Source organism: Callospermophilus lateralis, chromosome 7 (assembly GCF_048772815.1).
Source record: "Callospermophilus lateralis isolate mCalLat2 chromosome 7, mCalLat2.hap1, whole genome shotgun sequence".
Lineage (NCBI taxonomy): Eukaryota > Metazoa > Chordata > Mammalia > Rodentia > Sciuridae > Callospermophilus > Callospermophilus lateralis.
Genome location: NC_135311.1, coordinates 84,164,768 through 84,190,358, shown reverse-complemented (window position 1 = coordinate 84,190,358; position 25,591 = coordinate 84,164,768). Strand labels below are relative to the sequence as shown.

At 37.0% G+C, this 25,591-nt stretch overlaps 1 protein-coding gene across 1 annotated transcript in view; it reads left to right on the top strand.

The window, feature by feature from the left end:
• The first annotated feature begins 22,309 nt into the window (after nucleotides 1-22,309).
• The window catches only part of Tnni3k (TNNI3 interacting kinase), a 284,120-nt gene continuing 280,838 nt past the window's right edge, over nucleotides 22,310-25,591 (top strand). The window contains exons 1-2 of the mRNA XM_076862293.2: nucleotides 22,310-22,349; nucleotides 22,946-23,054. Of these exons, the coding sequence (XP_076718408.1) occupies nucleotides 22,310-22,349; nucleotides 22,946-23,054 (149 nt within the window). The remainder of the gene's footprint in view (nucleotides 22,350-22,945; nucleotides 23,055-25,591) is intronic.

Genomic DNA, 25,591 nt, shown 5'->3' with positions numbered 1-25,591 from the left:
TCATCTATATTTCACTTTTCAAGACCTTAGCAATATTTCTCTTATTGAAGGGATTGATTCCATTCAGATCAATTGGTTCAATCCTCTTCAGTTTGGTTTAGTTTAGATCAATTTGATTAAATACAAGCCAATTAACATCTTACTATATCTGTTGTCAGACACTGTACTAAGCTACTTTTAATGCAAAGATCCTTGCTTTCAAGAGGCTCCTCACATACCAGGAGAGAGAGAAGCATTAGTTCTATCTTCTGTGAAAAATGCTTTAATATAGATGTTGCATTCATAGAAACAACTTAGAGCATGCCTTTGGAGTACATAATTGCCAAATATAAATATGATTAGGTATCCAAAAGAAATGGTTACAATAGAATAGCCATGCTTAGTAACATTAGAGGATGCAAACTTAATACACCATCTCCAGATGATTTTGTGGATTAGCACATGTCCAGACCATCTAGAATAAAGTTTCTTTAATAGTTCAGAGAGGAAATGTGATCTTTAGAGGATCCATAGGTAAAAATTGTGGTCAGTTAATAAGTTAGTTATTATAACATGACTACTTGAAATGGATTTTTGGACATGATAGAAAATGCAAGGTTCAAAAAAATAATGATGGAGTTAATTTGTGAAAACCTCAATGTGACAAGCCTGCACTTATCTCTCATTATGATATAACTAAGGTCCACATAAATTTCAAATATGTTGCACCACTTTACACAAGCTCCATAATTTCTTCTCCAGATCCATGTACAAAGCAAAGAAATATGAGTATATTTTTATAATCAAACCTAGATATAGACTTGGGAAACTAACCAGCAGTTAGAAAATGGCATCATACAGTGAGTCACCTTAAATAATGAGACTGAAGACTTGAAATCCATGTCCATTGTATTCTACAAGACTTAATAAAACTAGGCATCAAAACACCCATGTAGGAAATGTCTTTTTATCATTTTGCTTTGGACTTAAAGATTTGATAACTCATATTAAAGAAGGGGAGAAAATTGTAAGGAAAAGTGTGTAGTGTGTAATTTTCTCAATAATTCTAATTGAAAATTTAAATTGCTTGCTATAGCACGTTCCCTGGGAATTTAGCTTTAGAGACAATAGTCCCTTCAAAACCAAGTCAGAACACTGTCTGACCCTCAACCCAGCCAAATATAGTGACCCAATAATGGAATTGTGGGCAAAAACTGACTTTCTATGCCTCCAATAGCATTACACTAACTCCTTATGCTTCCTTAAATATTTATTCCCAATGTTCAACATTATATGGGTGAAATTTCAGCAGTGAAGGAAGCCAGCCTAGTTCTACAACTAAAGTATAAAATGTATAATAGTTTATGAATGAATCAGTCAATTCTGGTTTTGAGGGTGTTGAAATGGACATTGTTATGCAATGGTTAGCCAAAACTTTGAGCACATGTGAAATAATTATGGCATTGCGGCAGTGATAAGTAGGATGAAGGGGGCGGGTACAAAAAGGATATGGCATGATAATCGCCATTACCATTCTGCCATTGAAAAGATTTAGGAAGAGATGTGACAAATAATAATGGTAACTATGCTAGAAAAAAACGGTTGATTAAGACTGTTTCTGCAGGAAGGAACTAAGAATTGGTCATATGGAAACACTCAGCAGGCTAACTCCAGGATTATATATGAACCCAGAGACATGATACTTTGATAATACACTTTGGTTTCATGGCCTTCAACATTTCAGAAAAGCAGTTATAGAATTCTCCCAAAGTTAAAGGTTACCCTGAATGACTTCTCAAACTTTTGAAACTACAGGACACTCTAGCAGATCCAACTATTTGTTTTTCCCTGGAGATTTCTGCAGCAAAAAATAAAGAAACAATCACTGAAATAACCGCATGTGGGTTCCAACAGAATCTCTTCATCAAATCAGCTACAAAATAATTAACTACATGTCTATGGATTCTCTGAAAACCACCTTGTATAGTCCCACTTCTTAACCTTGAAATAATTGTGTACCCTACATCAAATTTGCTTTCTTTTCACTTTGAGGGACAGCCATGGATGGATAATTGTTAATTGAAAAGGAAACTAACTCAATATAAGTAGAACTAATTATTTTTGTTTTTATCCTCCACTCTGTTTTACGAATGACAAACTTCAGGCATGGAAATGTTATTTGCCCAAAACAATAATTAGTCATTAACTGAACTACAATTATACCACAATGTCATTTCCTCAGCAAATCAACTCTTGGAAGAAGAAAAGAAAGGATGAAAAAGGCAAGGTAGGGGCCTAAGTTATTATGTTACTCTAAATGTTTGATAAATCAAAGAAACTTTTTTCTGATTGGAATCCAGTCTTTATCAGACGCACAGATCATGTATCTCTATCATAATACAAACACTGTACTGCAGTTTCCTGTTCACTTACCCATACTTGATCCCCAGAAGCTTTTTGGAGTAATTGGTACAACACATACTTCAGTGGGTAACTGAATGAATCCATCAGTGAAGAGCTAACCTGTCAATTGAAAGAAGTACTATGAATTTGGAAAAGAAAGGTTTATCCAGTGACAGAAATGTAACTCTTATTCCTGTTGAATTTATATCCCCTCTGCCCCTAGAACTGGGGACTGAACCTAGGGACACTCTATCACTGAGTTACATTCGCCCAGTCCTTTTTGGTGGGGGAGGTGTTACAGAGCAAGGGCCTTCCAAGAAACTGAAGCAATGCAAAGACCTCACCCTGCTTTCAAATCCCTGTTTTTGCAAATAAGTCAGATTTCAGACATATTGCTCAGAGTAACATGTCTGAAATGAGTATATTGATGGAATAGGAAAAGGGAAAGAGGATACTCTCAAGAGAGTGGGTCCTCTCAGGAAAGGGATTGTGTTTTATTGGGGATCTCAGAGAAATTTCCAGAGAGTCCTATCCAGGTTTACCTCTTGACTTCTGACAGCAGGGTGACATCAATCCCCACTGCCATGGCAACCTTAGGTTTCCTTGGCCCAAGCTGACTAGTTCTAATTGGATTCTTAATCATAACATTCTTACATATTTTATGGTGTGGTGAACTATCCTTATCTTCTAGAATCTGGTCTTTGGAAAGGATCACAAAAGTCCCTCCCTCCAAAGTAACTTGGATTCCTCTTATCAATGTTATTTCCTGTCCTGCATTTCCTTGCAGATTACAGATAGTGTCCTGAGGAATGTGACATATTCTGTTCACTTAGGCTAGGCAGGGCTGCATGCAAATTGCTTTTTGGCAAAGAAAGCATGTAGGAGTCAGTGCAGTGAGCCCATTCTATAGAATTATTCTCTTAACCTTGTACTCCCACCATTCTATCTGTCCCCTGACAAGTATATGGGGATTTAGCCAGAGGTGTTTTATCCCTAAGCTACACCCCCATCATTTTTAAATTTTTTATTTTGAGACAAGTTCTCATTAGGTTGCTCAGACTGGCCTCAAACTTGTGATTGTAAAGCCTCAGCCTCCCAAGTTGTTGGGATTACAAGTGTGCACTACTACATCTAGTGAATTTATATCCTTCAACATATTACTTCATGCTCACTTACCAACAAAGGAAGGCACAAAAAAGATTAAATTCTTTGTATTTACCACTGGAAATGAAAATATCAATGTTGTTTTTACATTTCTTTAATATACTCTCACAGAGATACTGAGAATACCCATTTAAATCACTGTGATAGCCATATCTTATTTATTTTCATTATATTTTCAAGTCCTATTTTTTGAGGATTTACCTGAATATTACCTCAATAATGTTCAGATTTATGATGTAATTTATAATTCTATACTATAAATTCAAAAATTCTAGTGGAAAATAAATTGAAAAAATAAGAATTTTGTGAATTTTTTTGTGGAGATGTACAAATACATTGTTTAAAAATATAATCAATTTGTAAACTAGAATAGTCGCAACAGTTTAAGGCAATGGTCAATATCTCATTTAAATGACTGTTTCAGCATAAATCATGTAATGCTTATTTGAAAAAGTTAAAAATAAACCAGTTAATAATTCTGAGTTATTATGTTTGAAACAATGATTCTCTTACTTGCTTGCCAACCAGATAGGACACATCAAAACTCTAGACTTCTCCAATAAGGAATATATTAATAAGAATTTATAAAATGAAAATGTGGTCTAGATTTTAAATATAAATCTCTATTTAAAATTTAGATTAATTTAATTAATATTTTAAATTGAAATCTAGATTTTAAATATATATTTCTAAATATGATAAGAATTATACCAGGCCATCAGTTTGATTTTGTGGAATACATGTTTCTTTATAATTTTTCTGTTGGGGCTATAAAAGTAGAGATGTCGAGGTTAATTTTTGTCTTTTCATCAGGAAAGCATCCTTTTAAATATTTATGAAGAAACCAGTATAAAATATAAATAGCACATGCAGAAGGGTAGATTGAGATAAATAAATCATATGAACTCAAAGGAATTCAAAAAGAATGTAAATAGGCACATTGAAGGAGTATTCGAACATATCTATATCTGTGAGGAAGTGGCCTGATAAATCAGTGGAGGCATTAATGCTGGATTCAGGCAAATCAATAGAACATGAAGCTTAGTCAAAAAGGAATAGTGGAAGAAATAAGGTATTTACTAAATCCACCTTGACATTTTTGAATAAAAAAAATCAAGCAAGTATAAAAGAAAAGATATATTAATCATGCAGTCCTTAGAGTACTTTTATTTATAAATTATGAACTTTCCTTGAAAACCTCAACTGGTTGTCTTAAGAAATTACTTGGGGACCTTATTTATTTGTATCATATTTTTCCTTAATTTTTAAGATTAATAGATGTTTTTGCTATAGTAGATTTAACTTTATCAAAAAAAAATTAAGTAGCAAGTATGATTTCCTATATACTTACTTCTCCCATACTGTTTTTCTTATTATTAACATCTAATATGGTCTTAGCATATTTGTTACCCTTAATGAACCAATATTGGTACATAATGATTAACTGAAGTCCATTGTTCATGTTAGTGTTACAGATTTCTCTGGATTTTCCCAAATGTGTGATGGCACACCTCCATCATTACAGGATCATATAGAATAATTTTCCTGTCCTAACATATCTTTGTGATCTACCTTTTTATCACTTCCTCATTTATTCCTATCCCTGGAAGCCACTGATCTTTTACTTCTCTCTAGTTTTGCCTTTTTTGCAATATCATAGAACTGGGAATGTACAGTATATGGCCTCATCAGGCTGGCTTTTTTTCACTTAGCAATATGCATTCAAGGTATCTCAATAACTTTTCATGGCTTGATAGCTCCTTCCTTTGATCTCTGAATAATATTCTTTTTTCTGGATATCTCAGCTTGTTTATCCAGTTACCTATGATAGGTTATTTTGACTGATTCCACATTTTTTTTTGGATCACTTTTAAAATTGAGACATGCATATCAAAAGCAACTGTTGCTTGAGAAATTACCATAGAAAATGGAACTAGTGAGAATCTGAAACAATCTTCTGTCTTTTCTTTTTCTTTCATTTGTCCCTTCTTTTTTCTCTTTCATGGATCTCGAAGACCAAAAAATCTTCCAGTATGTAGGCATCTCTAGACCTTAAAAGAATGCTTCTTAAAGGATGTTCTAAAGAACATCTAATTAGAATAATTAAAGTACCTGTTCAAATTCAGATCCCTGGGCCCTGCTCTTGATCAACTGAAACAGAATTTCTGGAATTGGAAGCTAGGTTTATATTGTTTTACAGAGCTCCACATGTAGTATCTAATCTCAATAAAATTTAAGAAGATGACAACTTTTATACTTATGTAATAGTTTTGATAATGTATACCATAATATATTTTCTGTACTTACAGTCTCATTACTGGGAAGAGTAGGGTTCACTCTAGAGTGTGTAAACAAGACAAACTAGAAAAATCTAATTTTTATGAAAGTAAACTGAGTAGTGAGAAAATATTTTATAGATCTATATTGTTTTCCTCCAGCATTATTTTGGAAAGAAAAGCAGGAGTGTTGTACTTAACTCATTTACTTGTTCCAGCTTTTTCTCCACCCTGCTAAAGGTTCCCAGTAGAATTATTATACTGCCTTCATTACCTACAGTCACGTTCTTAAAAGGGAATTATAGAGATTGCTTTATTACAATCAAGAAATCTTTGTAGTTTAATAAAGTTCAAACTTTCAGGCAATTATTGATATTATCATTTCTTGTACTTTCTGTGTTGCTATCCTACCATTTTTCTTTTTCTTTTCAAATAAATTTGTTATATTGGGGTATGGGAGAATTCAACTGAGTTGCTGATGGGATTGCAAACTCAAAACAGAAATAATGACTTTGAAAGACAAATCTTTCATTTCTAAGTTCCAGAATAAAAATATGAAAATTAAAAGGAAAAATATCCTAAATATCTTCGCATCAAATTTGTGTCTCTTATAAGAAATTGGAAACAATACAAGAACTAGTTTTTCCTTTAGAAGTAGGGGAGATAAAAGCAAAAACACAGGAGATCCAACATGGCGGTGGGTGCTAAGAGATCAATTCTGTGACCTCTTCAGCTGCATGGGCAAAGGGAGTTGTAAACAAACTAAATGCTGTTTGCTCAGGATCACTTGGCAATGCTGGGCTGAAGTGGTCCTGGGGCGAGCAGTTTGCGCCCCTCGGAACTCACACTGAGCCCGGAGCAGGTAAATTCAGGCTCCCCGTATGCAGTTTCTGGCTGATTGTCTGCATCTCGCAGCCAAAACACCGTGACCCAGTGCCTCAGCGCTACGGATGCTCCCACGGAATAGAGAAATAACTCTTTGGTTCCTCCGTGAACCTTTTGAGGTGATACCAATCGAGCCTTCATAGGCAGCTGGCCCAGGATTGAGAGGGGACCTGGGAGAGTCGGACTGGACCCACCCTTCACGTCAGACACCCAGAGAAGGGAATGAATGGCTGCCCTTCGTATTGGACACCACCATGGCAGAGAACTGACGTCACCAGAATTCGTTGGGGGGGATAGCTTCATTGAAACTGGTGTCTGCAGGTGTGTGACCCCCATGGCCCCACCTCTCCACACAGTGGGGAAATCTCAAGGGCCCCTCCCAGCTCTCCCGTCAGCGTGATTGTCAGACCGAGGGAGTAAGGAGTGGCACATGACCCCCGGGTACTGCTCCCACCAGCGCTGACAACAAAGATCTCTTGGACCAGCTCCCAGGGCATGGCTACCAGGGGGCAGGCAGAATAAGCTGATGGTTCCCAGCACCGCGCTCCACAACCTTAGGGTCTAGGGGAATGGCAAATAGAGAGAGTGTGCCCAGTCGTTCAAGAAAATAGGGATCCCGGGAGCAGGTGACCCAGTGTGTAGCCAGTTTTGTGGTGAACGTCACCAGTGAGTGGGGCCTGGATGGAGGGAAAGCGGCGAAGTGACTGGAGACCAGGAAAGGCCCTGGGAGCCCAGGTTTGGAGAGACGCCCAGTGGGGGAGGAGGAGCCACCTCACAGGGATTGGTTCTTGCATATTGAGAGAAGCTTGGCCCAGTGGGCACAGCTCCACCTACTGGAAGAGAAGTTAATCAAACTCTAAGACTGCATTTTTAAAATATTTTTTAAATTTATTTTAATTTTATTTTTTATTTTTATTTTTATTTTATTTTAATTTTTTGTCTTTTCATTTCTTTTCAATTTCCTTATTCCCCTTTTCTTGAATTCTACCTGTTTACTCTCATTCTTTTCAGCAACTTCTTCCCTCCCCTTCTAATACCTTTCCTCCCAAGTATTAGGACACTGTTTCTGTGTAATTTATTAATGTGTATAGATAAATGTTCCGAGGCATTATATAGTGCTACCAATTCCCTAGCTACCTGCAAATACTACAGACGGACCATTCTCCTGTTAATATCCATCGTTGGTAGAGCAGTCTTCCAACCTTGCCAAGATATACCAACCTCTATACCATCATATCACTCAACCTAAACATAAGTCCCAAGACCAAACTGCAGATCGCTATATGCCATCAGAATCCATATGCATTTTATGAAATGAATGAATCTGCTTTAAAGTGCAATAAAATTCATCATCTCTAGTCATAGTCTCCCATCACAAAGGAGCGACTCCAGAGATACACAAAACCAAAAGAAATTTATAGGAGTAAACAGTAACTCAGCAGTCAAACAGAACCAGAAGTAATATGAGCAGCATGAAAAAGCAAGGAAGAAAAGGAGTACAAACAATGCAGGACAGCCTAAATCTACAGGAGAACCTAGAGGCATCAGAAAACTGGTCAAATAAAGAACTAAAGGAATACCTTATATAGATGGAATGGAATCTTAAAGAGGACATGAGACAGCAAATTCAAACAATGAAAGAACACATTGAAAATGAATGACATAAACAGATTCAATAATCAAATAAGCAACTTTACCAGGAGATAGAGATTATAAAAAAAAATCAAACAATAATCCTAGAAATGAAGGAAACTATAAACCAAATTAAAAACTCAAACAAGAGTATCACTAGCAGAGTGGAGCAAGTAGAAGTCAGAACGTCAGACAATGAAGACAAAATATATCATCTTGAAAAGAGACTAGCAAACTCAGAAAGGCTGGTAAGAAACCACGAGGAAAACATCCAAGAGATATTGGATAACATAAAATAAAAACAAACTTAAGAGTCATCAGGATAGAGGAAGGGAATGAGCAACCTGTTGAATGAAATAATTTTAGAAAACTTTCGAGATATAAATAAGGAAACGGATGTACAAATTCTAGATGCATACAGGATACTGAGCATACAAAATCACAATAGACCAATGCCAAGACACATTGTTTTGAAGATATCCAATATACAGAACAAAGAGAAAATATTAAAAGCTACAAGAGAAAGGAGGCAGATTACATTCAGGGGTAAACCAATAAAGTTAATGACTGATTTTTCATCACAGATGCTGAAAGCAAGAAGATCCTGGAACAACGTATTTCAAAAACTGAAAGACAATGGATGCCAACCAAGAATTTTGTATCCAGCAAAATTAAGCTTCAGGTATGACAATGAAATAAAAATCTTTCATGAAAAACAAAAGTTAAAAGAATTTGCAGCCAGAAAACCAGCATTGCAAAGCATCTTGAGCAAAACACTACATGAGGAAGAAATGAAAAACAACAACCAAACAAACAGTGGGAAGTACCTCAGTAAAGAGAGAGTGGGGGGGAAGCTAATCATGGAGAACAAAACCAAATTAAAAAAACAAGATAAATAATCAAACATGACTGGGAGTACAAACCATATATCAATAGTAACCCTAAACATTAATGGCTTAAACTCACCAATAAAGTGACATAGGCTGGTAAGCTGGATTAAAAAAACAGATCCAACCATATGCTGCCTTCAGGAGGCACATCTGATTGGAAAAGACATACAGGCTGAAGGTGAAAGGTTGGGGAAAATCATACCACGCACATGGTCCTCGGAAGCAAGCAGGGGTGGCCATCCTCATATCGAATAAATCAACTTCAAGACTAAGTTAATCAAAAGGGATAAGGAAGGACATTATATACTGTTAAAAGGAACCATTCACCAACAAGACATAACAATTATCAATATTTATGCACCAAATAATGGTGCTACAACGTTCATAAAACAAATTATCCTCAAGTTCAAGAATCAAATAGACCACAACACAATAATTATGGGTGACTTCAACACACCTCTCTCACCATTGGACAGATCCTCCAAACAAAAGTTGAATAAAGAAACTATAGAACTCAATAACACAATCAATAACCTAGACTTAACCGACCTATAAAGAATATATCAACCATCATCAAGTGGATATACTTTTTTCTCAGCAGCACATGGATCCTTCTCAAAAATAGACCATACATTATGCCATAGGGCAACCCTTAGTAAATATAAAGGTGTGGAGATAACACCATGCATCTTATTGGATCATAATGGAATGAAAGTGGAAATCAATGATAAAAGAAGGAAGGAAAAATCCTACATCACTTGGAAAATGTACAATATGTTACTGAATGATCAATGGGTTACAGAAGACATAAAGGAGGAAATAAAAAAAAATCTTAGAGATAAATGAAAATACAGACACAACATATCGGAATCTATGGGACACAATGAAGGCAGTTTAAGAGGAAAATTTATTGCCTGGAGTTCATTCCCCAAAAAAAGAAAAAAACAACAAATAAATGAGCTCATACTTTATCTCAAAATCCTAGAAAAGGAAGAGCAAAACAACAGCTAATGTAGCAGAAGGCAAGAAATAGTTAAAATCAGAGTGGAAATCAACGAAACTGAAACAAAAGAAACTATTGAAAAAATTGACAAAACTAAAAGTTGGTTCTTCAAAAAAATAAATAAGATTGACAGAACCTTAGCCATGCTAATGAAGAGAAGAAGAGAGAGAACTCAAATTACTAACATATGGGATGAAAAAGACAATATCACAACAGAGGGTACAGAAATACAGAAGATAATTAGAAATTATTTTGAAACCCTATATTCCAATGAAATAGAAGATAGTGAAGACATCAATAAATTTCTTAAGTCATATGATTTGCCCAGATTGAGTCAGGAGGATACACACAATTTAAACAGACCAATATCAATGGAAGAAATAGAAGAAGCCATCAAAATACTACCAACCAAGAAAAGCCCAGGACCGGATGGGTATACAGGGGAGTTTTACAAAACCTTTAAAGAAGAATTAATACAAATACTTCTCAAGTTATTTCAGGAAATAGAAAAAGAGGTAGCTCTTCCAAATTCATTTTATGAGGCCAACATCACCCTGATTCCGAAACCAGACAAAGACACTTCAAAGAAAGAAAACTACAGATCAATATCTCTAATGAACCTAGATGCAAAAATTCTCAATAAAATTCTGGCAAATTGGATACAAAAACATATCAAAAAATTGTGCACCATGATCAAGTAGGATTCATCCCTGGGATGCAAGGCTGGTTCAATATACGGAAATCAATAAATGTTATTCACCACATCAATAGACTTAAAAATAAGAACCATATGATCATCTCAATAGACACAGAAAAAGCATTCAACAAAGTACAGCATCCCTTTATGTTCCAAACACTAGAAAAACTAGGGATAACAGGAACTTACCTCAATATTGTAAAAGCTATCTATGCTAAGCCTCAGGCTAGCATCATTCTGAATGGAGAAAAATTGAAGGCATTCCCTCTAAAATCTGGAACAAGACAGGGATGCCCTCTATCACCACTTCTATTTAACATAGTTCTTGAAACACGGGCCAGAGCAATTAGACAGACCACCCTAAGATACCATCTCACTCCAGTAAGAATGGCAGCCATTAAAAAGTCAAACAATAACAAGAGCTGGCGAGGATGTGGGGAAAAGGGTATACTTGTACATTGCTGGTGGGACTGCAAATTGGTGCAGCCAATTTGGAAAGCAGAATGGAGATTCCTCGGAAAGCTGGGAATGGAACCACCATTTGACCCAGCTATTCCCCTTCTTGGACTATTCCCCAAAAACCTTAAAAGAGCGTATTATAGACGGGCTGGCGGCGCAGAGATACAGCGATGCTGATTCTGTGGGCTCCTGCCAGCTGTGCATTTGCTGAGCTCGGAGCTGAATTCTGGGTTTGAGACGGGGGAAGGAAACTGTCCAGTTCGGTTCTCCACACCGGTCAGACCACGGAGGAAGCCAGCAGCCACCATCTTGGAGAGCTGATGTCACCATCCTTGTTTTCGACTGATCGCAGCTCTTTCAGCCTTAGAACAGGTAATTTCAGGCTGACAATTGTCTGCGTCTCGCAGACAAATTGCTCAGACTTAGTGCTAAATAACCCGCGTAAACTGCTTCTTGGAGCCTGCTCCTATCAGAACAGGCACCGAGCCTGGAGCGGCCGAATTCCGGCTCCCGGAGCTGCTCTGGCCCAGGGCTATAGAACCTGCGGAAACTGCTTCTTGGAGCCTGCTCCTGTCGGAGCATGCACCAAGTCCGGAGAGGCCGAATTCTGGCTCCCGGAACTGCTCTGGCCCAGGGATAGAGAACCCGCGGAAACTGTTTCTCGGTCCGGGTCCTGCTGAATACTGTGGAGGCCAGAGGGGCAGAGCAGAGCCGCCGCCGGAGCCTGGAACAGGCCCAGCGACCCGCCGGCATAGTAGTCAAGACACCCCAATTGGAGTAGGGGCAGAGCAGATCCTCCACCCTCGTCCGCAAGGTAGGCAGGCCTGTGACAGACTGGCAGAACAGGCCCAGTGGCCTGCCGGCCTGGTAGACACATCACACCACTTGGGGGAGGGGCAGAGCAGAGCCGCTCCCCGAGCCCGGATCAGGCCCAGCGGCCCGCCGGCGTGACAGTCACATCACCCCATTTGGAGTAGGGGCAGAGCAGAGCCGCCGCCCAAGCCTGCAAGGTAGACAGACTTGCGACCGACCGGCGGAACAGGCCCAGCGGTCTACTGGTGTGGTAGACACGTCACACCAATTGGAGGAGGGGCAGAGCAGAGCCGCCTCCCGAGTCCGCAAGGTAGGCAGACCTGCAACCGACCGACGGATCAGGCCCAGTGGCCTGCTGGTGTGGTAAACACGTCACCCGTCACCCCAATTGGAGTAGGGGCAGAGCAGAGCCTTCGCCCGCGGTCGAAGCAGGCCCAGCGGCCCGACAGCGTGGTAGTCATGTCACCCCAGTTGGAGCAGGGACAGAGCAGAGCCGCCACCCGTGCCCAGAACAGGCCCAGCGACCTGCCGGCGTGGCAGTCACGACACCCCAATTGGAGAAGGGGCAGAGCAGAGCCGCCGCCCACACCCAGAACAGGCCCAGCGACCCGCCGGCGTGGTATCACGTCACCCCAATTGGAGTAGGGGCAGAGCAGAGCCGCCGCCCGCGCCTGCAAGGTAGTCAGATCTGCGACTGACCGGCAGAACAGGCCCAGGGTTTCACGGATGTGGTAGACACGTCACACCAATTGGAGGAGGAGCAGAGCAGAGCCGCTGCCCGCGCCTCCAAGGTAGGCAGACCTGTGACCGACCAGCACAACAGTCCCAGCGGCCCGCCAGCGTGGTAGACAGATCACCCCAATTGGAGGAGGAGCAGAGCCGCCGCCCGCCCCTGCAAGGGAGACTTTTCAACTATACAAGAGCAATATAAATATATAGGGGGAAAATTTCAAAAACACAACAGTTTCACCAAGCAGAAAGAAACACGAGCAATATGAAAAGACAAGGGAAGAAAGGACCACAAGCAATGCAGGTCAACTCAACTTTAGAAGAGGTAATAGCTGCAGCAGATGGAATGTCAGATAAAGAATTCAGGATATACATGCTGCAGATGATCTGGAGTCTCAAGGAAGACATTAGACAGCAAAATCAGACAATGAAAGATCACTTCGACCACTTCGACAATGTATTACATAAACAAATCCAAGAAGCAAAAGATCAACTATACAGGGATATAGAGGTAATAAAAAACAAACAAACAGAAATCCTAGAATTGCAGGAAGCAATAAACCAACTTAAAAACTAAATTGAGAATACTACCAGCAGAGTAGAACACTTAGAAGATAGAACATCAGACAATGAAGACAAAGTATTTCAACTTGAAAAGAACATAGACAGCTCAGCAAAACTGTTAAGAAACCATGAGCAGAACATCCAAGAAATATGGGATAATATAAAGAGACCAAACTTAAGAGTCATTGGGATACAAGAAGGTATAGAGGTCCAAACCAAAGGAATGAGCAACCTATTCAATGAAATAATACGAGAAAAATTCCCAGACTTGAAGAATGAGACGGAATCCCAAATCCTAGAAGCCTACAGGACGCCGAATGTGCAAAATCATAATAGATCCACACCTAGACACATTATAATGAAGATGCCCAACATACAGAATAAGGAGAGAATTTTAAAAGCTACAAGAGAAAGGAAGCAGATTACATTTAGGGGTAAACCAATCAGGATAACAGCTGATCTTTCAACACAGACTCTGAAAGCTAGAAGATCCTGTAATAACATATTTCAAACACTGAAAGAAAATGGGTTCCAACCAAGAATCGTGTATTCAGCGAAATTAAGCTTCAGGATGGAAGATGAAATTAAAACCTTCCACGATAAACAAAAGTTAAAAGAATTTGCAGCTAGAAAACCATGTCTTCAAAACATCCTCAGCAAAACATTACAGGAAGAGGAAATGGAAAATAACAATGAAAACCAACAGTGGGAGGTAGAACAGTAAAGGGGGGGAAATAATCAAAAAGGAAAACAAACCATGTTTAGTAACATAAATAAACAAATATGGCTGGAAGTACAACCCATATCTCAATAATAACCCTAAATGTTAATGGCTTAAACTCACCAATCAAGAGACACAGGCTAGTAGAATGGATCACAAAACAAGACCCAACAATATGCTGCCTACAGGAGATGCATTTGATAGGAAAAGACATACATAGACTGAAGGTGAAAGGTTGGGAAAAATCATATCACTCATATGGACTTCGGAAACAAGCAGGAGTGTCCATACTCATATCAAATAAAATAGATTTCAAGCCAAAGTTAATCAAAAGGGATAAAGAGTGACACTACATACTGCTCAAGGGAACCATACACCAACAAGACATAACTATCATAAATATATATGCCCCAAACAATGGTGCAGCTATGTTCATCAAGCAAACTCTTCTCAAGTTTAAGAGTCTAATAGACCACCATACAATAATCATGGGAGACTTCAACACACCTCTCTCACCACTGGACAGATCTTTCAAACAAAAGTTGAATAAGGAAACTATAGAACTCAATAACACAATTAATAACCTAGACTTAATTGATATATATAGAATATACCACCCAACATCAAGCAGTTACACTTTTTTCTCAGCAGCACATGGATCCTTCTCAAAAATAGATCATATATTATGTCACAGGGCAACTCTTAGACAATATAAAGGAGTGGAGATAATACCATGCATCTTATCTGATCATAATGGAAGGAAACTGAAAATCAACGATAAAAGAAGGAAGGAAAAAACATGCATCACTTGGAGAATGAACAATAGGTTACTAAATGATCAATGGGTTATAGAAGACATCAAGGAGGAAATTAAAAAATTCTTAGAGATAAATGAAAGCACAGATACAACATATCGGAATCTATGGGACACATTGAAAGCAGTTCTAAGAGGAACATTCATTGCTTGGAGTTCATGCCTTAAAAAAAGAAAAAACCAACAAATAAATGATCTCATACTTCATCTCAAAATCCTAGAAAAAGAAGAGCAAAACAACAGCAAAAGAAGTAGAAGGCAAGAAATAATTAAAATCAGAGCTGAAATTAATGAAACCGAAACAAAAGAAACAATTGAAAAGATTGACAAAACTAAAAGTTGGTTCTTTGAAAAAAGAAATAAAATTGACAGACCCTTAGCCATGCTAACGAAGAGAAGAAGAGAGAGAAATCAAATTACTAGCATACAGGATGAAAAAGGCAATATCACAACAGACACTTCAGAAATACAGAAGATAATCAGAAACTATTTTGAATCCTTATACTCCAATAAAATAGAAGATAGTGAAGGCATCGATAAATTTCTTAAGTCATATGACCTGCCCAGATTGAGGGAGGAGGATATAGACAACCTAAACAGACCAATATCAATTGAGGAAATAGAAGAAACCATCAAAAGACTACCAATTAAGAAAAGCCCAGGACCGGATGGGTATACAGCAGAGTTTTACAAAACCTTTAAAGAGGAACTAATACCAATACTTTTCAAGCTATTTCAGGAAATAGAAAAAGAGGGAGAACTTCCAAATTCATTCTACGAGGCCAACATCACCCTGATTCCGAAACCAGACAAAGACACTTCAAAGAAAGAAAACTACAGACCAATATCTCTAATGAACCTAGATGCAAAAATCCTCAATAAAATTCTGGTGAATCGGATTAAAAAACATATCAAAAAAATTGTGCACCATGATCAAGTAGGATTCATCCCTGGGATGCAAGGCTGGTTCAATATACGGAAATCAATAAATGTTATTCACCACATCAATAGACTTAAAAATAAGAACCATATGATCATCTCGATAGCTGCAGAAAAAGCATTTGACAAAGTACAGCATCCTTTTATGTTCAAAACGCTAGAAAAACTAGGGATAACAGGAACTTACCTCAACATTGTAAAGCAATCTATAATAAGCCTCAGGCTAGCATCATTCTGAATGGAGAAAAATTGAAGGCATTCCCTCTAAAATCTGGAACAAGACAGGGATGCCCTCTCTCATCACTTCTGTTCAACATAGTTCTCGAAACACTGGCCAGAGCAATTAGACAGACAAAAGAAATTAAAGGCATAAAAATAGGAAAAGAAGAACTTAAATTATCACTATTTGCAGATGACATGATTCTATTCCTAGCAGACCCAAAAGGGTCTACAAAGAAACTATTAGAGCTAATAAATGAATTCAACAAAGTGGCAGGATATAAAATCAACACGTATAAATCAAAGACATTCCTGTATATCAGCGACAAATCCTCTGAAATGGAAATGAGGACAACCACTCCATTCACAATATCTCCCCCAAAAATAAAATACTTAGGAATCAACCTAATAAAAGAGGTGAAAGACTTATACAATAAAAACTACAGAACCCTAAAGAGAGAAATAGAAGAAGATCTTAGAAGATGGAAAAATATACCCTGTTCATGGATAGGCAGAACTAAAATCATCAAAATGGCGATATTACCAAAAGTTCTCTATAGGTTTAATGCAATGCCAATCAAAATCCCAATGGCATTTCTTATAGAAATAGAGAAAGCAATCATGAAATTCATATGGAAAAATAAAAGACCCAGAATAGCAAAAACAATGCTAAACAGGAAGGGTGAATCAGGCAGTATATCGATACCAGACTTCAAACTATACTACAGAGCAATAGTAACAAAAACAGCATGGTACTGGTACCAAAACAGGCGGGTGGACCAATGGTACAGAATAGAGGACACAGAAAACAATCCACAAAACTACAACTATCTTATATTTGATAAAGGGGCTAAAAGCATGCAATGGAGGAAGGATAGCATCTTCAACAAATGGTGCTGGGAAAACTGGAAATCCATATGCAACAAAATGAAACTGAATCCCTTTCTCTCGCCATGCACAAAAGTTAACTCAAAATGGATCAAGGAGCTTGATATCAAATCAGAGACACGGCGTCTGATAGAAGAAAAAGTTGGCTACAATCTACATACTGTGGGGTCGGGCTCCAAATTCCTCAATAGGACACCCATAGCACAAGAGTTAATAACTAGAATCAACAAATGGGACATACTCAAACTAAAAAGTTTTTTCTCAGCAAAAGAAACAATAAGAGAGGTAAATAGGGAGCCTACATCCTGGGAACAAATCTTCACTCCTCACACTTCAGATAGAGCCCTAATATCCAGAGTATACAAAGAACTCAAAAAATTAGACAACAAGATAACAAATAACCCAATCAACAAATGGGCCAAAGACCTGAACAGACACTTCTCAGAGGAGGACATACAATCAATCAACAAGTACATGAAAAAATGCTCACCATCCCTAGCAGTCAGAGAAATGCAAATCAAAACCACCCTATGATACCATCTCACTCCAGTAAGATTGGCAGCCATTATGAAGTCAAACAACAACAAGTGCTGGCGAGGATGTGGGGAAAAGGGTACACTTGTTCATTGTTGGTGGGACTGCAAATTGGTGCAGCCAATCTGGAAAGCAGTATGGAGATTTCTTGGAAAGCTGGGAATGGAACCACCATTTGACCCAGCTATTCCCCTTCTCGGTCTATTCCCTAAAGACCTAAAAAGAGCATGCTACAGGGACACTGCCAAATCGATGTTCATAGCAGCACAATTCACAATAGCAAGACTGTGGAACCAACCTAGATGCCCTTCAATAGACGAATGGATAAAAAAAATGTGGCATTTATACACAATGGAGTATTACTCTGCATTAAAAAATGACAAAATCATAGAATTTGGAGGGAAATGGATGGCATTAGAGCAGATTATGCTATGTGAAGCCAGCCAATCCCTAAAAAACAAATGCCAAATGTCTTCTTTGATATAAGGAGAGTAACTAAGAACAGAGTAGGGATGAAGAGCATGAGAAGAATATTAACATTAAACAGGGATGTGAGGTGGGAGGGAAAGGGAGGGAGAAGCGAAATTGCATGGAAATGGAAGGAGACCCTCAGGGTTATACAAAATTACATACAAGAGGTAGCGAGGGGAAAGGGAAAAATAATATAAGGGGGAGATATGAACTGCCGTAGAGGGGGTAGAGAGAGAAGAGGGGAGGGGAGGGGAGGGGGATAGTAAAGGATAGGAAAGGCAGCAGAATACAACAGACACTAGTATGGCAATATATAAATCAATGGAAGTGTAACTGATGTGATTCTGCAATCTGTATACGGGGTAAAAATGGGAGTTCATAACCCACTTGAATCAAAGTGTGAAATATGATATATCAAGAACTATGTAATGTTTTGAACAACCAACAATAAAAAAAAGAGCGTATTATAGGGATACAGCTATGTTGATGTTCATAGCAGTAGTTCACAATAGCTAGACTGTGGATCCAACCTAGATGCCCTTCAATAGATGAATGGATAAAAAAAATGTGGCATTTATGCACAATTAATTATTACTCAGCACTAAAAAATGACAAAATCGTGGCATTTGCATGGAAATGGATGGCACTAGAGCAGATTATGCTAAGGGAAGCTAGCCAATCCCTAAAAAACAAATGCCAAATGTCTTCTTTGATATAAGGAGGGCAACTAAGAACAGAGAAGGGAGAAAGAGCATGAGAAGAAGATTAACATTAAACAGGGATGAGAGGTGGGAGGGAAAGGGAGAGAGAAGGGAAATTGTATGAAAATGGAAGGAGACCCTCATTGTTATACAAAATTACATATAAGAGGAAGTGAGAGGAAAGGAAAAAAAACAAGAGAGAGAAATGAATTACAGTAGATGGGGTAGAGAGAGAAGATGGGAGGGGAGGGGAGGGGAGAGGGGATAGTAGAGGATAGGAAAGGCAGCAGAATACAACATACACTAGTATGGCAGTATGTAAAAACGTGGATGTGTAACCGATGTAATTCTGCAATCTGTATATGGTGTAAAAATGGGAGTTTATAATTCACTTGAATCAAATGTATGAAATATGATATGTCAAGAGCTTTGTAATGTTTTGAACAACTAATAATAAAAAAACACGCACACACATATATATACACATAGATGGAAGATCTGAAATGGTAGAGAGAGGAAAAAAGGAATTGAAATAGATTTAAATTTTCTCAAGAAGGCCTAGAGTTATGCTCCTACAGGTCCCTCTGAATTTACAGTATAAAAGCCATGGACTATTTTAGAGATATCTGAGAGGAGAGAGCCCTAGAATACTGTTTCCCAAGAATTATTCCTGGGAGATTGCAAGCCTCTTAAAGAATGCCATGCAGTGCCAATGTCTATAGCAGCACAATTTACAATAGCCCAACTATGAAACCAGCCCAGGTGTCCATCAACAGATGAATGGATAAATCAAAATGTGGTTTGTTTACACAATGGAGTTTTATTCAGCCATAAAAAAATGAGATTATGTCATTTACAAGATAATGGATGGAACTAGGGACCATTATGTTAAGTGAAGTAAGCCAAACTCAGAGAGGGTTGCATGTTTTCTCCCCTAAGTGAAAGCTAGAGAGGAAAAAGGAAAAGAAAGGTGTGCGTGTGTGTTGAAGGGTGGATTTCATGAAAATCAAAGGTAGATCAGTTGAAGAAAGGGACCAGGGGGTGGGAGGTGGGGAAGTGTTGGGGAGTGATATTGGCCAAATTATATTGTTATTTTGTGTGTATGTACAAATACATAAAAACAAATTCACCATTAAATACAACTATAATGCATGAATACAAAATGTGAAAAGAGAAACAAAAAAGCAACACTGTGCAATACAGTCTTTAAGATTGAAAAGCATTAGCCAAGCCTGGTGGCATAAATTTATAATCCCAGCTAAATGTGTAATCCCAGAGATTTGTGAGGCTCAGGCAGGAGGATTCCAAACTTAAGGCCATCCTCAACAATTTATAGAGGCCCTAAGCAACTTAATGAGACCCTATCTCAAATTAAAAAAAAAAAAAAAAAGGACTGGGTAAGTAGCTCAGTGGTTTAGAACTGGTAGGTCCAATTCCCTGTACAAACCATTAATTAATTAACTAATTAAAAGATTGAAATACATTAAGGAAGTCCAGTTCCTGGGCTAATGGACCTGAGGACAGCGTATCTGGGGAAAGCAAAGACTTTCAAAATTAGGGAATGGGGATCACACCATGCTGAGGGACAGTTTGTGGCACTGACTGTTACCATCTAGGGGTGCTGGGTTTGTTGCCTTTGTTTCAGCAAAGACTTGAAGATCAGGACACAGAGAGAGCAAACAAAAAGTAGGTTTATTGCAAAAGCAACAGATAGCTAGACTTCTCTAAAGAGAAGGTTTCTCAGGGCTGGGAATGTGGTGGGGGAGTTTTGGCTTGTTCTTTTTGTGGTCTCTGGAATTTCCTCCTTTCCTTATCTCCTCTCCTGTCCACATTCTCTTCACTTATTGATTGGTGGTCCCTCTGTCCACACATCTGTTTTAGTTTTTCTATTGAACCCCTGCTTAGGAGCATGAGTATGGAAGTGTCTGTCTGACTGGGTCCCCTGCTTGTGTCCATCACCACTTTTGTCAACTAGGAAGTTGACCTAATCAGAAAACGAAATCTATGCTCCTTTGTTCTGGCCCTCCCCCCCACTTCTTCACTTGTCATCTTGCCCTGACTACTTAAACCCTTCTATATTTCCCTCACAACCATTCTGGCATTCAAACAAGGAGAATGTATACAAAGAATATATAAACCAAGAAACAAGAGGTTCCTGCATCATGGTAGCTATCAACAGTCACAAGAGCAGGTACTGATAAGGAAACAGAAGGAGGTTATAACCAGGCAAGGACAGATATGCCTGTGAGTCAAATTCTACTTCAACTTTTTCTTGACAATATGGAAACCTATTCCTTAGGAACTTAGATTAACTTTGCATAGAAAATGGTGTGGGCAGTCCTGAATTTCTCTAAGTATTTGCTTCAAAAGTTGTTGGAATGTTGAATAAAATAGTAAATATAAATTAAAATGTTAAATTAAAAGTATATTCTTTACAGGTGAACTTCAAGATTCAGGTTTTAACTTCTAGGTATAATAAGATTATTTAGAAAAACTATGCAGTTTAAAAATCTGATAAAATTTTTCCTATGGTTTTCATTTATTCTGCTTCATACCCCAGGTTCATTTATATCAACAGAAAAATATGCATACAAAAAAGTAATACCCCCTGAAATAAAGATAGATGAATGAAGGAGGAATATAAGAGACCTATCAATAATACTATCCAGCCCTGATGTTCAAGTCAAGTAGTCCCAGAAATAATTTCAGATTCTACCACATATTAGCAACTCTGAATTGTCTCATTCATAAAATGTGAATATCTACCTTATAGGAGTATACGAGGTAACAATGACAAAATGGATGTAAGGCTTTTAGATTAGTGTCTGGCAGGCAACCAACATCCAAGCTCTTTAGCCTAATTCTTATTGTTCTTACTATTTTGTGAATCACTGTTTATAAATCTCTGTGTCTTAGATTCTTATTTTTAATAGTTATGATCAGAATAATCAATTAGTATAAATGAGTCATGATTTATTTTGAAAATTCCTACAAATATTTCATAGCTCTTATGTAGGCAAAAATTTACATTTATTTCTATTAATACATGCCATAGAGTATCAATCCATTAATTATTTATGTAAACAAATTCTATCACCAAACACTTTTCCAACATCCATTATCTTGGCTGAGGAGAAAAAGAATCCTAAAAGAAGATATAGATCATTTCAATAGCATTTTAGTGAAGCTCATATGTCATTGAACCACTTTATAGATTTACCTATTAGATGGTCAGTCAAGGTATGTATGGGTAGGTCAGTTAATAAATGCAAATAATCCTATTGAAACATTTGCTGTTTATAATTTGTATAGCTCTTTTAAACAGACTGATTACTTCCCTTTATAATTCCACCCCTGAAGGCACACAGAGTTTTGTTCTTTGTCATCATTGCATGACATTCCATTTGGCAGCTTGCTTATTTTTAGCCAGACTATCAAAGTATTTTTCAACTGGACTGTCACTGCACTTGAACTTGGAATCCTGTGACCTGAAGAACTGCATTGGAGAAAAGAAAAAACTTCTGACAAATGGGGAATTATAAATCTAGACCAACCCAAACTTGTACTGGTAATTTTTCTCAGTTTCTTAAATGTAACAGTTCAATTACAGTTACAAATAATAACTCATTGGAATATGTGTTAATTTGTATACAGAAGATATTACAATGCATTATATAAAAGTGTCGGGAAGAGTATCTGAACTTAACTATTTTTTTCTCTGAAAGGTATTTATAGAAAACAGAAAATTTCTTATAAAATATTATTTTAATTCCTTGGTATAATGTTATAGAAAAAAATTAGAATACTGTTGAATATAGAGATTTTAGAATTATATCTTTAAGTATTTAGTACTTAAAACCTAAAAACTCTAACAGCTAGAGATTGCTATAATTAAAATGCAATAAAATCAAATGAAATAAGTCAAATATATTCTTCTATGTAAATATATTATCCAATATCAAATGGATTCTTAATTACTACAATTCAATATGATTGCATTTTAAATATAAACATCTGCATTTTAAACTCACAATCAGTAATTTAAATTAAGTATTGTAGAATCCAGAATAAAAAACAGGGTTTTGATTACTTGTATGTTATGATCTGTGTCTACATTTTGCAAAACACAACCATCAATCAATCTCATTTGTTTTTCTTTGCTAGACGAATGGAAGAAGAAAGTCAGTGAATCTTATGTTATTATAATAGGAAGATTAGAAGATGACCTGCAGATCAAGGAAAAAGAATTTACAGAACTAAGGAATATATTTGGGTAAAATTCTCAGAGACAAAACTTCTTTGTAGAAGGGTCCTCATTAATGATCATGTTTTTAGATATATCCTTTTACTGTGTGTGACTTTGAGGGGGAAAGAGTAAGGGAAGGAGAAAGACAGAAAGATAAAAATAGAATACATATCCATAAAACCTTAGATATAGCCAGTCATGTTCTGCCTTAGAGTGTCAGGTTATCTCTTTTTGTATGCCTCTCAATGTGCAACTATCTCGCCTCCTTAGTAGGACTTGCATTCTCTCCTCACTAAAGTTTTTAAAAGAGTGGAACATAAGGGCTAGCCTTTGAACCCAAACTGTTATGGTCTAAACAATCTTATCTTTTCCTATGGTGGCAATATGTTAGCCACATTGCCCTTCTTTGGACTACTGAGGTAAGTCCAATTCTCCTAAACTCTCTTGTCTCTGGACATTGAAAGGCTGTCCCTTAATGAAAATGAGTATAATTCTGTACCCAAACAATCATATAACAACATGAAATATTGACTTCAAGCTTTTAGTGGGGTTTTTTTTATAATAACAAGAGAAAAAATAATCTGGGATAGTATCACAACCATGGGAGGACAGAGAATGTTCAGAAAGGAAGGGAAACTAGATGCACTTTGGTATAGTTATATACTGAGGAAAACATAAACATAGAACAATTAAATATGCCCATTTCCAGGTGTATTACTCACATAATGCACTCATGGCAAAGAACTCTATTTTATTTAGAAAACAAGTATAAAGCAATGATGAAGTGATTTTAGATTTTTCAAAAGAAATTCAGGCATATTAAGTATATTATAAATATCACGTAACTGGTAAATGAAATCATCCATGAATCCTATAGTTTATATGAAATTTGTCAATAAAATTAATAAGGTCTTCACAGATTTTCAATTTATTGTTTGAGAAACAGTTGATTCTCTCTAGTCCCAAATGATGCACTCAATATGGACATTTGTGATGAGATACCAGTGGAATACAACTTTTTCAAGTAGAATCACATGATTCTGTGGTATAGGAGAACATTTGGCATTCTTGTAGAGATATGATTGACACTTTGGTACAGAAGATTTGTACATACATATTTATTTTGTTGGAAAAGGAATACGTATGTAGAACTTAATCATAACACCTCTACCTCTTACTGACAAAATTAAATATACTGAATGAAATGGGATGCTGAAGAGATTTTTCTAAACTTTGTGAAGTCAAAGCCTCATCTATTTATTTATTTGTAATTTAGGAAATATTGGGCACATATGTTAAGTTTAGCTAATACTAAATATAACCTTTTGATAATTACTTTGAACTTAATACCTTTGAGATATAGAGTTTTGTTGGTTTTTTTTTTTGGTACCACATTAGCTCCCAGCTGTCTTAACAATTCCTCTGATAGCTGACATTTCTTATAGACCCAATAAATAAAATGATTTTTGCTGGTTAGTTCTAAGGGTGAGAAGTAGAAATCGTGTTAGGAAATTTACAGTTCAGAATTTGTTCACTATCAGCTATGTTCAAGGCATTATTCTAGAAATATAAAATATAAGGCATTATTTAATCTTCACTATAAGCCTATATGGTGGATAATATTGATTTTGGTGTATAATAAACTAAAGACAAGACATGTGACTTGTCAAGATAACAAGGTTAGTAAATGCTGAAATGTGACTTAAAAGATCTGCCTGACTCCATGGACAACCCTTCATACTATATACACTGCTTCTTGCTTCAGGAATTTACTAATAGATTCTGTAGAGACTGGTGTGTGTGTGTGGGTGGGTGTGTATCTATATACACACACACATATATCAGTCATATGTATATATATACACATACATATATACAGTCATATATATATAGTCTCATATATAGTCATATATTATCAGTCATATGTATATAAAATCATCGGCTATAACTGTCTTCCATGAGGGCTATTTATATAGAGAATATATAAATGCTACAATGGGTTTTGATTTATCTGTTGATTTTTAAAAGCATCAGAGATAAAGAGCATGGTTAAGTAAAGGTGTCTAGCAAGAATGCATTAGTGCCATAGGAATTCTAGAAGAGGTAAGTAAAAATAATTTCTTGACCAAATGATTTGAGTAGGAAAGCTCTGCCACTCAGGGTACTGGTTTGGGTCATAAAGAAATGGTTTTAAATCTGGGTTCTTATATAAAAGCTGTATACCCTTCAATATATTTCTTAATCTCCTAGATCCTCATTTGAATCTGTAAAATGAGATTAATGATAGATACCTAACAGGATATTTGTGAAAGGGAAAGAAATGAATGCTAAAAATAGGTCAAACACAATAGTTATTGAAAAATTGGAGGTTTCTATTATTAGCTAAACAAGGATAGAATAAGGACAGAGAACTTTATTATGAAAGAGAAAATTAAAAAGTTAAGATAAAATATTTTCATATGAAGAGAATATATTCAGAACTGAAAATTGTAAAATGTTGAAGCAATTCAGGATGATACTAAAATCTGGAATAAAGTTCTTGAAGATTGTCATTGATTTTTGAA